Source organism: Carcharodon carcharias, chromosome 9, assembly GCF_017639515.1.
Source record: "Carcharodon carcharias isolate sCarCar2 chromosome 9, sCarCar2.pri, whole genome shotgun sequence".
Classification (NCBI taxonomy): Eukaryota; Metazoa; Chordata; class Chondrichthyes; order Lamniformes; family Lamnidae; genus Carcharodon; species Carcharodon carcharias.
The window spans coordinates 126206358-126221161 of record NC_054475.1 but is presented as its reverse complement, the minus strand read 5'-3'; the positions used below and the strand labels follow the sequence as shown (position 1 = coordinate 126221161).

General features: G+C 39.9%; 1 protein-coding gene across 7 annotated transcripts in view; it reads left to right on the top strand.

The window, feature by feature from the left end:
- The first annotated feature begins 1748 nt into the window (after positions 1-1748).
- Positions 1749-14804, top strand: part of hdx (highly divergent homeobox) — a 97033-nt gene continuing 83977 nt past the window's right edge. For 5 of the 7 annotated variants that reach the window (XM_041194652.1, XM_041194657.1, XM_041194654.1 and 2 more), the window contains exons 1-2: positions 1749-1861; positions 6810-6920. In XM_041194652.1, coding sequence (XP_041050586.1) covers positions 6903-6920 — 18 coding nt within the window. In that variant the 5' untranslated portion in view covers positions 1749-1861; positions 6810-6902. Of the gene's footprint in view, positions 1862-1965; positions 2038-6809; positions 6921-14804 lie in introns of those variants that run through there. The other 2 variants (XM_041194651.1, XM_041194653.1) reach the window with 2 other exon arrangements.

The window sequence follows — 14804 nt, the reverse complement described above, 5'->3', positions numbered from 1 at the left end:
TTTTCAGCATACATGAGAAACAGCTGCCATGATTTTGGATGATGTTGTTGAAGGGCAGCTTGCGAATGATAAAAAGGTGGGGGCCAAGGGTAAATCCTTGAAGGACACCAGAGGCAATGATGCGGAAGCAAGAAGAAAATCATTGCAGGTGATTCTCTTGCTATGAAAGGATAGCTAAGAATGAAACAGGCAAATGCTGTCCAATACAGCCAGAAGACAGTGAAGAGGTGTTGGAGTCAAATTTCATAGTCATCCATGTCAAAGGGTGCAGGCAAGTCAAGGAGGATGAGGAAGGATAATTTATCTTTGTCATAGCTAAACGAGGATGTGACTTGTGACTTTAATAAGCTCTGTCTTGGTAAGAAGAAACAGGGTCAGGAACATGACTGGAAAAATTCAAATATTGCGTTCCAAGAAAGATGGCCATAGATTTGGGAAGAAACAACATGTTCAAAGGGCTGTAGTTTGTAAGGATGGAGGGGTCAGAGGTTGTTTTTTTGAAGAGAGGGGTGATAATGGCAGATTTGAAGGACAGGGGACAGTACCTGAGGTGAGGGAAGTCAAGAAGGGAAAATGAGTTTCAGCAGATTCCTACTGGAATAGGGTCTAGAGAGGAGAAGTGAGTTTTGTTGACAAGATAAGCTTGGAGAGGGCATAAGGGAAGACAGGAAGAGAAACTAGAGAATGAAGCAAATTCAGAATTAGGGCAAAGGGAAACTTAGAGGAAAATAGACTTTGTGGGCTGGGTGAAGGGATGAAAACAGCAGAGACAACTGATCAGGTGGTCTTGATCTTCATAACAAAAGTCCGCAAGCTCATTGTTAGAGTTCAAAGTGGAGGAGGCAGAGAAGGGTGGTTTAAGAAGAAGAGAAATAGAAGAAGAGGTATAGAAGAGAGACCAAGTGTTACCTTAGCCTTCTTGAATGATCTTTGCACCTTGGGCAATTTTAGTGATGGAAAGTGCAGCCTAACATTTTCTGTTTTCTATTTAACTTTTTAAATATAAGAATGCATATTCCATCTAGTGGCAGACAAGTTACTTTCAATCAAGTAAAGTTGTTGAGAGCACAGTGCTGAAGAGGATGTCTGCCTATTGTTTGGATTTAAAGCAAGAGGCCAGTCTGCAAAATTTAACCACAATTTTGATCTCTGCCTAGTCTTCTCTTTCACACACTGCTTGATTATTTATTATCTTCCATTTGACAGCAAACAGCAATCTGCTTCTAAAACAGTGTCAGATACAAGGAGACATTAAAAAAATCATAACAAAAACAAAAACAGAATTACCTGGAAAAACTCAGCAGGTCTGGCAGCATCGGCGGAGAAGGAGAGTTGACGTTTCAAATCATGGTCAAATGGCCAACTCCTGCTCCTATCTAAGAGTGATGCAGGGGAAAGAAAAGTTTGCGGAGGGATCTGACAATTCTGATTAATTCTGGAAATTGTCAGGTAGCTTGCCTCAAATCTTATAATTTTACTACAAATATTCTTCAACCATTACCTGATGATTTTTTCCCCGTCTGGGAAGAAGTTTAGTGTCAAATGATGTAGATTTACAATGGAAATGTGTCACAATAATCTTGCTTTTTTAAAAATCAACAATTCCAAAATAAGCAGTCCAGCATCCGGACTCTCCAGGGCCCCGTTGCCAAGGCAACGGGCGGGTGCAGTTGATTTCCGACCGCGCCTGCGCACCTCGCATCGGGGGCCCCCCATCCCGGCCTGTGATTGGCTCCTGTCGCCTCGGACGTCATGATCATGAGAGCAGGTGTGATTGGACGTGGCTGATTTTATTGTCTGGCTCGGAGAGCAGGAGAAATCTGCTGAATTGATATCCTTCTGATTTTTACAGGGCTTGAAGGTACGCGCGGCTGATTTTACCGTGAATTCAACTGAATTTAGAGGGATTTCTTACCCCCTACCCCTTCCCTCCCCTCCACCCCCTGCCTTGATGGGCTGCGGTAGTGAACAGGAGGAGGCGGTTTTAAAAAGTGGCTAAAGTTGCAGTGGTTAGCGTGGCCTGGCCGCCAGCTGCTGGTAGGTCATCCGTCAATCGAATTATTCAACTTCAGACTTTACAGTTCAAGTCATGGCGCGGCCGCTGGCAAACTTTCCGTTAGCAAAATCTCCCTCCCGGGCAACGGCGCCCATCCTTCACCCACTCCCGCCCGCCCGCAATCGCCCCCTCCTCCCCTCAGTCCTTGCGGATCCGGCGGGCAGGCAGGGAGGGTAAACACACAGACAGACTGGAGGAGGATTTCACCAGAATGGCCCAGGCGCTGACTCCACTCATGCGCACTGTTGCAATCTGCTGGGATCTCTGTCTGGCTTCACATTGGAGGGGGGAGGGGATAGGGTATTAATTTGGTGTAACAACAGATTGAACAAATATACAGCACTATGTATTCTAGTGTGACACTCAAATAACCTGTATACAAATAATACAATATAATGTATTGTATACTGTAAACTGAAATAATAGCACAATATATTTTAGCTAGAATATAAACTTAATATAACAGCACAATTTAAGAAGACACAATGCAGTGCAATATAATCTAAAGTAACAGCACATTTAGTCAAATAACTACATTATCATATGTAACAATACATTGCAGTATAATCTACATTAGCAACACAATTTAGTCTATGATAACGACAATATATGTAACAATGCAGTGTAATATCTAAAATAGCACATTTAGTCTAATATAACTACAGTATCATATGTAAGGCACTACAATGTGATCTCACAGTATACTTATATCACTGCATTGTAATATAATCTTATAATAACATAATCTAACAGGACAGTTTAAAATAACATGATACAATATACAGTTAGTGATGGCAGAATGTACTCTAATATATAAAAGAGCACTAGAAAATACAATGCCATTTAATGCTTATGTTAAAATGTAAAATGCAGTGTAATAAAATATAATTTAGCACAACATAATGTGTCTCAGTTTAGCAGCCAACAATGTAATTTAACAAAATACAGTTCAGTTATACAGCATGACATAATTTAAAGTCAGAATGCAATACAATGTAACATGCAACTCAACATAACCCAATTCAACATAGCGCTGCATAGTTCAATGTAACACTGAGTTTAATTCTTCAAAGATTCCTTTTGGTTCTCTGGATCTACGTTTACTGTCATTTATTTTTCCAGTTTGTGTACTGCAATTCCTAAACTCTGAATAATGTAACCTTTCCTTGCAAAGCCCTGTATCAAAATCATTGTTCATAATTTAAAGGACGTAATTGACAATTACAGTGGTCAGTAATAGAAGATTGCGCTATAGAATTGTCAGTAGATTTTTTTGCTTGTAGTAAGGGCCACATGAATCTGTAATATTTTGCACAATGGTAGAAGAATGTTCAAAATGGGAAGGTTAAGTTTGTTTAAGATATTTGGACCTGTTGTGAGGTCACATTTTTCTCATAATTTTCTCACGCCTGAGTAAAAGAAAACTTATCTACCACATTGTTGAGTGTAATGTTGGGCAGACACCTGTCTGATTTTGGAATAGGAAAGTTTGCTGTTTAATTTAAAAATAGTGGCAAAAACTAGTTCTCATTATTTCCAGTGCAGGTTCCCTCTTGAACCCTTCTCTTGCCAGTGAAATGCTTCCTGCATGGCTTTGGGTCCAACATTAATTTATTTCAAAACACTGAGTTAGTGGCTAAGTGCTATTTGATATATTAAACGGGCTAATTCCCTTCTTCCCTCCTCACCAGATTTCTGGTGGCATGGTGGTGAACTGACTTCTTGTACCACTGTAGTCTGTGTGGTGTGGGTACACCAACAGCACCGTTAGGAGATCCAGGATTTTCTAAGGATGATTAAACAGAAACTGTTTCCAATGGCTGAAGGGTTGATACAAATTTAATGTAACTGGCAAAAGAACCAGAGGTGACATGAGGAAAACTTTTTTACTCAATGGCAGTTCGGATTTGGAATGCAATGCATAGATACAGATTCACTAGTAGCCTTCAAAATGGAATTGGATAAATAATTGAAGGAGAAAAATTGCAGGGATATGGGGAAAGAGCAATGAGGTGGGACTAATTGGATTGTTCTTTGATAGAACTGGTGAAGACTCAATGGATTGAATTGTCTCCTGAGCTGTACTATCCTATGATTCCATGACCATGCGGAAGGCATCATAGCTTATCTTTCCTGAATGGATTTTTCTGCTCCTAACCAAAAGATTCCGAATTTAATTGCATTGTCCTTTGCTGACCTTATCCAAGATCAGTTAATTCAGTAAAAATGGAAGAACCAGAGAGTATTCCTAGCCCGCAAGGTTCTATACAACAACAGTTTGCATGCACGTAGTGCCTTTAGTGTTGTAAAAGCTCCAAAGGCACTTCACGAGCATTTTGAAACCAAACTTGATACAGCCACAAAAGAAGATATTAGGACAGTGACAAACCTTGTTCACAGAGGAGACTTGGGGAGAGAGAGAGACCAGAGATTTAGGGAGGGAATGCCACAGTTTATGATCGAGGAAGCTGAAGGCGCGGTTTCCAATGGTGAAGTGATTTCAAAATATGAGGGGCACTGAGGCCTTGGAGGGTTGTAGGGTTGGAGGTTATAGATAGGGAGGGGCAAAACATGGAATGATTTGAAAACAGGAATGAGGATTTTAAAATTGAGATGGTGTTGGACTTGAAGCCAATTTGGTTAGCGAGCACAGGGGTAATAGATGAACAGGACTTGGTGTGAGTCATGGTTGCTGTAAAGTAGTTATCCACATTTGTGCAGAGTAAATTGGTCTGTTATTTGTACAGCAATGTGATAAATGAGGGTTAAATTATGTACTCTGCAGCTTCAATTTGTATAGTCTTACTGGTAATTCAAAATCATTTTTTGCACTGAAAGTATTTGAACTAAGCAATATGAATAATAGAGCAAAGTGGGAATTTTTGAGTTGTCAAGTCATTTTTTAACTAAACTAGAATATATACATATGCCTCTGAAAATTTCAAAGTATTCGGATATGTTGTTTCAATATATGTTACCACTGCAATGTGATTTGACTGAAGTATACAAGATCCTGAACAGCCTTGACATGGCGGACATCGAAAGGATGTTTCCTCTTGTGGGTGAGTCCAGAACTAGGGGGCACTGTTTTAAAATTAGGGGTCGCCTTTTTAGGACATAGATGAAGAGAAGTTTTTTCTCGCAGAGGTTGTGTGACTTTGGAACTCTCTGCCTCAGAAGGTGGCAGAGAATATAAGGCAGAGGTAGATAGATTCTTGTTAGGCACAGGAATCAAAGGTCATCGGCATTAGATGGGAATGTGTAAATCGAAACACAAGAAGATGGGCCATGATCTTATTGAATGGCGGAGCAGGCTTGAGGGGCCGAATGGTCTACTCCTGTTTCTATTTCTTATGTTCTTATGTTCTAAATAGCTGTATTGCATATGTCTCTTTGTGTCCTGGAGAATTAAGCACTAAACTTTAATTCGGGGATTTACACATTAAAATGCTAATGGGAATTTACACATCAAAATACTAATGACTTTGTGTGTGGCTACATTACTGCTTGGTTAACATTATTCAATTTGCCTGGGTGCTTCCAAGCTATTTAAAGATATCTCTTTGAACATAAAGAAATTATTTGCTGAGGCAGAATTGTAAGACAGGTTAGCATTAATGTTGTGGTTTATGATCTATCAGAAGCTTTGGTGCACAATTTGTGGTTGTAATGATGTCAAAACTTCCAGTGCACAAGGTTAGTTCTGTGTAAAGCTGACAGCAGCTTCTGGTGTCTGCACGTCCAGTTAAATACAGAAATCAAAGTTACTCTCAGGAATACACTGCTCCTCCACAGAGTGCATTGTTGCAGATGCACTCAGCACAGAAACCAGTGATTTGATTTGAACAGATATTTTACGCACCAATCGTACTGTAAAGAATTTGGAAATGTTATATAAAACCTTGTGTGTTACTGAGTTTTTAATGGTGGACTAAGTCATAATTACTGATGAACAACCTCTTTTGTGATTTGAAAAAAATGAATTCTAGAAACCTGGGATGCCACTCCTTCTATTCCATGATAAATTCTATGTATTTTTAAAATCATTCTTTGTTGTTTTACTTTTTAAAGTTTGACATCTCAGCTTCTACCTGAATCCTGTGCGTTTGTCCCAAACTTTATTCTGCTCTCTCTGAAATGATTAAAAAGTGAAGGATAACCAGCGATCAGTTTTTATTCCCTTGTTTGCAGTATGTGAGGATTCTTCAATCTGATCGGCTGCTTGATGACTTCAATACTCTTGAATGCCACACAAATCTTTTGTAGATGATGCCAATATGAAATCGATAATAGGAGAAATTGACACCACAAAGCTCTGTAAATCTTTGTGGACAGCTTTCTTTGAGGTCAGCAGTTAGTGCGCCCCCTTTCGCCGCTAACCAGGAAACGTGGGCCGTAGTTTTACCATCTTGTAACGTTTCAGACAACTATTTTAAATCCTGTAGACACCTGTGGGAATGTGACATAGGAGGTTGTAAGTGTAGCTGTAACATCCAACAGGTAACCAAAGGAGTGGCTTGCTTACTTGCACTTTGCTTAACTGAGCAATAAAAATTATTTTATTTTCTTTGGCTGAGCCATGGAAAAGGCCCATTTCATTTAACAAAAGACAGTCTGTGTCCAATTCTTTACCAGAGTATGGGTGCAATTACACTGTTACCATTCAATCATACCTTTTAAAATGTTGAAAATTACTCCTATGAAGAAACCAGTTGTATTTTTTGTATTTAAAATCCACTGGTTTCACCTCCAGCTGAGGAACCGTGCAGTGCAAGGTGGAGCCGCAGTCTTGTCTTACAAAGTTATCTTCGATCGAATGTGACAGGAGGGTCGGGAGCCAATCAGAATGGGGGATTGCCCACAGGTATGATTGAATTGATACAAAATGTAACCAGGTAAACATGATAGTGTTGCATAAGGAATTTTGTTAAAGAGGAGTAGATGCAAGATTATCTGGGCTTGCGTGACCCAAGCCAAGTCACCAAAAACTTGAAAAATTTACAATTACTATTCACAATGGCTTGCTGTATAAAACTTGAAATATGATCAATATTTCAGCTGACTAAAAAGGTGATAAATTATTAATAGCTCTGTGAGACATATGCCATCTTTTTGTTAACTTAAGCTGTATTTACACTACAGCTACACAATCAATGTGACAATGTTCTGTTTTACAATAACACAGATCTATAACTAAAATGTTAGCATCAGTGCAAAGCAGTTTGCTTCAGACTGGTGAATTTACCATAGTGCACTGGAAATACAGCCTAAAATGCAATGCTTGGTCATTGCAAACTTTATATTCTTTATGCATTGTCAGGTGAAAGATGTTATTGCTGCAGACTTTTAATTTTAGGTACCCTCTCTTCCAGCATCAAACACTCTTAGATCAGATGTATTATGGCAAGATTGCCGAGGAGAGCTTGGCCTACTCTGCCAAATCAATGTACCTTAACCCAAACATCAGCAGAGCAACCTCTTCATCAATGTGATATTATTTCTATTTTCCACGTCAACCATCCTGCTCAAGTGGGATTGTCCATTAGTGCCAGTTTAGAGAGAGTTTTACATAGTAGGCTAGATATGCTTCCGAGGAACTAAATTGAGATATCCTGAACTTTTTTCACATAGGATTATTGCAGTGAGACTTTCATTCCAACTTTCTGGGCTAAATCTGAACCCAGCTCCCAGAAAGATCACTGATCCATTGTACAACCCAATCCCCATGAAGTGGAGCTTTATCAAATAATCTTAAACATATAAGGTTCGCTAGTTTAAGGGACAAATTTTCCACAAGCAAAAAACGTGAATTAGACCAGATGGTGTAATAAGGAACTGTGGGACGGTGGGAAATGGGTTGAATGGTAATATAACTTGGCATGCACCTAAGCAATAGTGGAGCTCCCAGTTTATTCCTGGAATATCGGTGACAAAATTTAATTGTTTATTTCCCCCTTGAAATTGACATTTGCTGGCTTCCCGTTCTCCACCTTCCATAAACTTTAGCTCATGTAAAATTCTCCAACTAAGTCATGCTCACCAATCACCCTTGTTGATTTGTTACTGATCTACTTTGGCACACAGTATCCTACTTACCTCCAATTTGAAATCTTCATTGTCATGTGTGACTTTATTGTTGGCTTTACCGCTCCATATTTTTGTAATTTGCGATACTTCCCAGCTTCCTACCCCTGCCACACCTTCATATCTCTGACTTTGTGCATCTTCCTTGACACTACCATTGCCAGTCCTGCCTTTAGTCACCTAGGTCCCAAGCTCTAGAATTCCTTATCTAAGCCCCTGTGCTTCCCTCCCCTCCTTCAGGTTTATAATTAAGATCCACTCGCATCCTTTGCTGATATTATATTCTTTGACTCACATCCATTTTTGACTCATTATTCCTCTGCGATGCGTCTTTGAATAGTTCTATGTTAAAGATGTTATAGAAATATGTTGTGATTCAAAGGAAAGTGGACTAAGGGAACAGGACATACAGGATTACAGTTCAAATGAAAGATAAATGCCAACATGGACTTGGGTTGAAAAACTCATTTTCATGCTGTACTGCTGTGTAAATCCATGTCTTCACCCCAGTATTGTGCCATGATCAGTTCCAGCTCTACCACTGGCAGTCATTCCTGGCCCATTGCATGCTGTCTCCAATCTATCCACATTTCTGGCTTTTCTAGGCCTCCTGTTATTTTTTTGTGCAGAATTTAAAACAGTTATGAAGTTCTGCATGTTTCTGTTTTTTCCTAGGGAACAAAAGGAGAGAGATTAGAGAGCCATAAGAAATAACGAGCAATGGGAAAGTGTGATATTGAGAGATGGAGGGGGCAGGGGTGTGGATGGAGTGAGAGAGGACCAGGGTATTGAGGGGTACGGGATCAGATAGCAAGTTTGGGGGAGGCTGCGGCATTGTTTTTGGCAGAGATGGGTGAGAGGAAAGAGAGGCTGGGGGGACAAAAGAGACAGGCACTAATCCTGGGGACTGAATGCTGAGGATACAAAAAGTAGATGAGGTATGGGAACAAGATACAAATTACCTTTTACTGGAAAAGTCACTGCAGTATCAGAATCAGAATGGTGGGGTGGGTGTGAAAGGGAGAAACAAAAGAAAAACTGGAGTAAGCCATTCACCCCTCTAGCCATTTTCATTGTTCAGTTAGATCATGGTTAATCTGTAACGTTACAGCACAGTGCGTTGCCCAGAACTGAGTGCAGTGCTCTAAGTGTTGGGAGGGAAAGGGTATGGGGGAGGAGGGAGAAAAGTGCATATTAATAATTGCCCATGATAATTGCATTAAGGTTGGACGGACAGGACTTTAGTGATCTTAATTAGCCAGTCAATGGCCTTAATTGGCCATTGACAGGTCGGCGGGTGGACAACTGATTTCGCTGTCCACCCGCCTTTCTAAAAATTAAAAGGGACCAGGATGACGTGGGGGGTTCCTCCCGATGTCATTTCGCACCATTTTCCTGTCAGCGAGTGGGCCCCGCCCCCAAATCGCCGACAGGAATATTCTGGCTTGTGTGTTTGTGACCTATTCCAGATTCCTGAATCTAGGCTGACACTTCATAGAACCATAGAAAAATTACAGCATAGAAGGAGGCCATTTGGCCCATTTTGTCCATGCCAGCCCGAGGACACCCTTTCTAATCTCACCTTCCTGCAACCAGCCCATAGCCTTGCAACTTACAGGACTTAAGGTGCAGATCCAGGTACTTTTTTAAAGAGTTTAGAGTTTCTGCCTCTACCACCAACTTGGGCAGTGAATTCCAGACACCCACTACCCTCTGTGTAAAAAAGTTCTTCCTCATGTCCCCCTACATCTTCTGCCACTTATCGTGAATCTATGTCCCTTGGTTCTGGAATTCTCCACCAAGGGAAATAATTTTATCCTGTCCACTCTATCTATTCCCCTCATAATTTTGTACACTTCAATCAAGTCACCTCTCAGCCTTCTTTGTTCGAAGGAAAATAACCCAACCTATCCAATCTCTCCTCTTAGCTACACTTTTCTAACCCTGGCAATGGGGTACTACTGAGTGAGCACATCATTGTCTGAGATGCTGTCTTTCTAATGAGACATTGAACCACATCTGCCCTCTCAGGTGGATGCACAATATTTTGTGGCACTATTTAAAAGAAGAGCAAGGGCATTCTTCCTGGTGTCCTGGCCAATATTTATCTTTCACCCAATACCACTAATACAAGTTACCTGGTCATTTTCATATTGTTGTTTTTGGGACCTTACTGTACACAAAATTGCCCGCTGCAATTCCTGCATAACAACAATGGCTGCACTTCAGAAGTATTTTGTCGGCTGTAAGGTGCTTTGAGATGTACTGAGATTGTGAAAAATGCTATATAAATGCAAGATTTTAGCATGGGGATTAGACCTTTCTGTCTGTTAATGTCTATTTTAGAGTTATTACTTCAGCCTTTCCCAAAAGTCTGGGCTTGGACTTTACATTTTTGTCTTGGCCAATGATACTTGTTTTGTGGAAAATACTGCATGTGCCTAGGACCTGAGCATATGCCATTTCCCACAAAGCATCCAAAGCGTTCAGGGTAACAAATAAAGAAAGGAATTTCAAAGATTCACAAGCCTCTCTCCTGATTTCAATCCTAAATTGCTGATCCCCTTATCCTGAAACTATGACCCCCTAGTTTCAAACACCAGCCAGGGGAAATGCCTTCTCAACATTTATTCTGTCAAACTCTCTTAAGTTTTTTTTAAATGTTTCAGTGAGATTGCCTCTTATTCCTCTAAAACTTCAAAGAATATAGGCCCATCCCAATCGGCCTCACCTCATAGGGCAACTCTTTTGTCCCATGACTCAATCTAGTGAACAATTTTGCACCCCCTCTAAGGCGAGTATATCCTATCTTAGATACACAACACAGTCCTCCAGATGTGGTCTTGCCAAAGCACTACTTATAAGAGCAGGATATTCTTACTCTAATACTCCAATCCCTTTGCAATAAATAAAACATACCATTTATCTTCCTAGTTGCTTGCTACATCTTCATGTTAACTTTCTATAATTTGTTTATCCCCCTGAATCCCAATATTTACTAGTCTCACCTTTTAAAAATGTTCTGCTTTTCCAATTTTCCTGAGTAATTTCACACTTGCCTGCATTATACTCGGTCTGTCCAATTACTTAACAGATCTATACCCCTTTACAGCCCCTTTGGGAAAGAAAGTTGTGAGAAGGACCCGCAGATAACATTTATATTTTGTGTAATTATGTAAGGCAGAGAAAGTGAGAGAAAGAGAAGAAAAGTAAATAGAACTTATTACACATTGCTAGTAGTTTAATTTTTGCATACAAGTCACAGCACAGAACGTAACTGGTCTCTACCTGTGTTTATACATAGAGCCCCAACCAGCTCAGTTTTCACTGACAATTCTCAATTCTGTTACCAATTTTTAGAAATCTTTTTTGAGCTTTCTACAGCACCTCTTTTTGTAATATGTAGATCAGAACTCTGCACAGGATTTCAATTATAAGCTTTGTAAACAGGGAATTAGTCATGAAACTATTTGTTTTTCCTGTTTGTTAAGATGTAAGTTAACTTTTAAAAGCAAACTAAAAGCCTCCAATTATTATCTGTATTTTGTTGATAATTAGAAAATTTACATTTTCAAATATTGAAACCTGAGTTGATGGGAGTAAGTGAGAGAGGCAAATAGACTGACCAAGATTTTCACAGAAGCTGATGACAAAATGTCAACTTTATTTGCAGAGATTTTAGGTTACAGCATAGTGCTGGCAAAGCTGGTTTTCGTCCCTAGTGTTGTAGAGTCATTATCATTATAGCACAGCAGGAAACCATTTGGCCCATCATTGAAACATTTGAGACCCCGATTTAGGAAAACTGGTTCCCAGTGTGTCATCCTTTTAAAATTCCCATCTAGCTTAATCCTATTGAAGTAGCTTCTGCTTGATGACTTGGCAGAGGGGAAATACAATTGAATTTGGACTTGGAATTCAATCTTTCCTTATTTCTAATTTATATTTTCATCATATTCAAGGATTATTCCACAGTCAGTTGTTAATCAACTTTCACACTGGTTCCCATGTACTGTGTTCCATAATATTTGTTGCCCTAGCAATGGGGAGAAGTTGGAGTAGACCTTTCTGAATTTGGCCTTTGTGGATCCGCCACTGTGCTGTTGAAGCCAGAAAATTGCTGTAATGTAAATAAGAGCGGAACTAGAATGCAAAATTGGTCATTAGAAACTTAGGAACAGGAATAAGCCATTCAATTCTTTGAGCTTAGCCCTGCTTTCATTTAGATCTTGACTGAGCAACACCTTAACTCCATTCAGTCACCTTGGTTACATATCCTTCAATACCACTGCCTAACAAAAATCTATCATTCTCAGTTTTGAAATTTTTAATTGAACCCCACCCCCCAACCTCAGGAACCTTTTGGGAGAGAAGGAGGGAGAGAGAGAGAGAGTTCTACTTAAAAACATAGGAATTGGAGCAGGAGTCAGTCATTCAGCCCTTCCACCATTCAATGAGATCATGGCTGATCTTGAACTTCAACACCATTTTCCTGCACTATCCACGTATCCTGTGATGTTTTTAATATGTAGAAATCTATCAATCTCAGTCTTGAATATACTTAACGAATGAGCCTCCACAGCCCTCTGGGGCAAAGAATTCCAAAGATGTTCTAGATTTCCACTACTCTTTGTGTGAAGAGATGCTTCCTGACATCACCCCTGAAAGGCTGAGCTCTGGCCTTAAGGTGGTGCCTCTTGGTTCTGAACTCCCCCAACAGAGGAAATATTTTCTTTTCCTTTACCTTATCAACGCCTTCAGTCACCTTAGACATCTTACTCATATTACACTTAAATCTCAATATTCGAGGGAATGCAAGCCCCCTCAGTGCAATTTTTCCAAATAATTTTACCCTTTAGCCCTGGTATCATTTCGGTGAATCTGCACTGTTACATTTGTAAGGTTTATTAAGATTATATTTTAGGATTGTATCCTTTGGTTTATAATATGTTTTGCAACTGTAGCTTGAAATGTAAGGTGGATGAAAGGGGTTATGTGACCTGTGCTGGCATCTGCCTGATATTAACAATTAAACCATACAGTCTTAGAGAACTGAGAAGATTCCTACTGATTTATTGAGAGGGAGACAATGCCAGCAGGTATCACATATACCATGAATGGACCCTAAATCGCCTAAAATCCCACAAAGGTGTTATATCCATTAAGTTGTAAACAGTGGTGCTGTAAACTATCCCTTTATTTCTAAGATGAGAGGGGTTTGGGATTAAAGCTGCTTAGCTTTGTATCCAAGTAGAATTGCCATGGGGAAGAGGGTAGAAGAAGCCATTTAGAGATCAGGTTACAGGCTTCTCTATAAACCCAGGTATATCACACACAGAGAGCAGTTGCAGTTTTGTCTTGTGTTGGCTGCATCCAACTTAGAAGTAAAGAGCTAGCAATAGAATCAGCCAGAGTGTACTTTAAGCAGAGAATATCTTGACTCTATTATTCATCACACAGAATGCAGTGGGTGCTCACATTCAGATTGAAGACAGAGTTTGTGAGTAGTTAAAGGAGGCTGGAAGATGCGCTTAGCTTGGAGATAGAGGAAGAAATCTACCGTATAACCCTCAAGAGATAGTTCTGGGATTAGAGTCTACCCAGCTTGGAAAGTAAAATGGAAGCAACGTATCGGAAGCCATAAAAACTGTAATTCCATGAAGAGTGCAATGCGTGATAAATAAAAAGGAAGTGTTTATTTCTATAGTTCAAAGTTTTGAGTTGCTTAATACAGTAAAAGTTTTGAAATGTAAAATCTTGACTTGTTATTCTTTCAGTTGTTAACTGGAAGTTCAAATTCCTCTTTTAAAGTCATCATTCTCTACAGAGATCGTAACATCTGCAACCCCTTCAGTTCAGTCTATCCTTCCTGAAGTGTGGTACCCAGAGCTTTATAAAACTGTAGCACAATTTCTAGGCCTTTATTCCAGCCCAGCCCTATTGACATGAAAGTTAATAGAGCTGTGAAGTGATGTCGTTTGGAAGGAAGAACAAAGAAAGGCAATATGAAATAATGGATACAGTAAAGGAGGTACAGAAGTAGAGGGACCGGGGGGTGCATATGCACAAACTGCTGAAGGTGATAGGACAGGCTGAGAAAGTAGTTAATAAGGCATACGGGATCATGGGTTTTGTAAATTGAAGCTTAGAATACAAAAGCAAGGAAGTTATGGTGAACTTTTATAAAACACTGATTTGGTCTCAACTGGAGTATTGTGTTCAATTCTGGACATCACATTTTAGGAAGCATTGGAAAGGGTGCAGAAGAGATTTTTGAGAATGGTCAGGAAATTAGAGAAGTTGGAGCTGTTCTCTTTTGATAAGAGAAGAGAAGATTTGATAGAGGTTTTCAAAATCATGAAGGCTCTGGTTAGAGTAGATAAGGAGAAACTGTTCCTATTGATGGAATGGTCAAGAACCAGAGCACTCCAATTTAATGTGACTGGCAAAAGAAGCAACATGACATGAGGAAAACAAAAACAGAATTACCTGGAAAAACTCAGCAGGTCTGGCAGCATCGGCGGAGAAGAAAAGAGTTGACGTTTCGAGTCCTCATGACCCTTCGACAGAACTTGAGTGGGTCCAAGAAAGAGTTGAAATATAAGCTGGTTTAAGGTGTGTGTGTGTGTGTGTGTGGGGTGGGGGGGAAAGAGAGAGAGAGAGA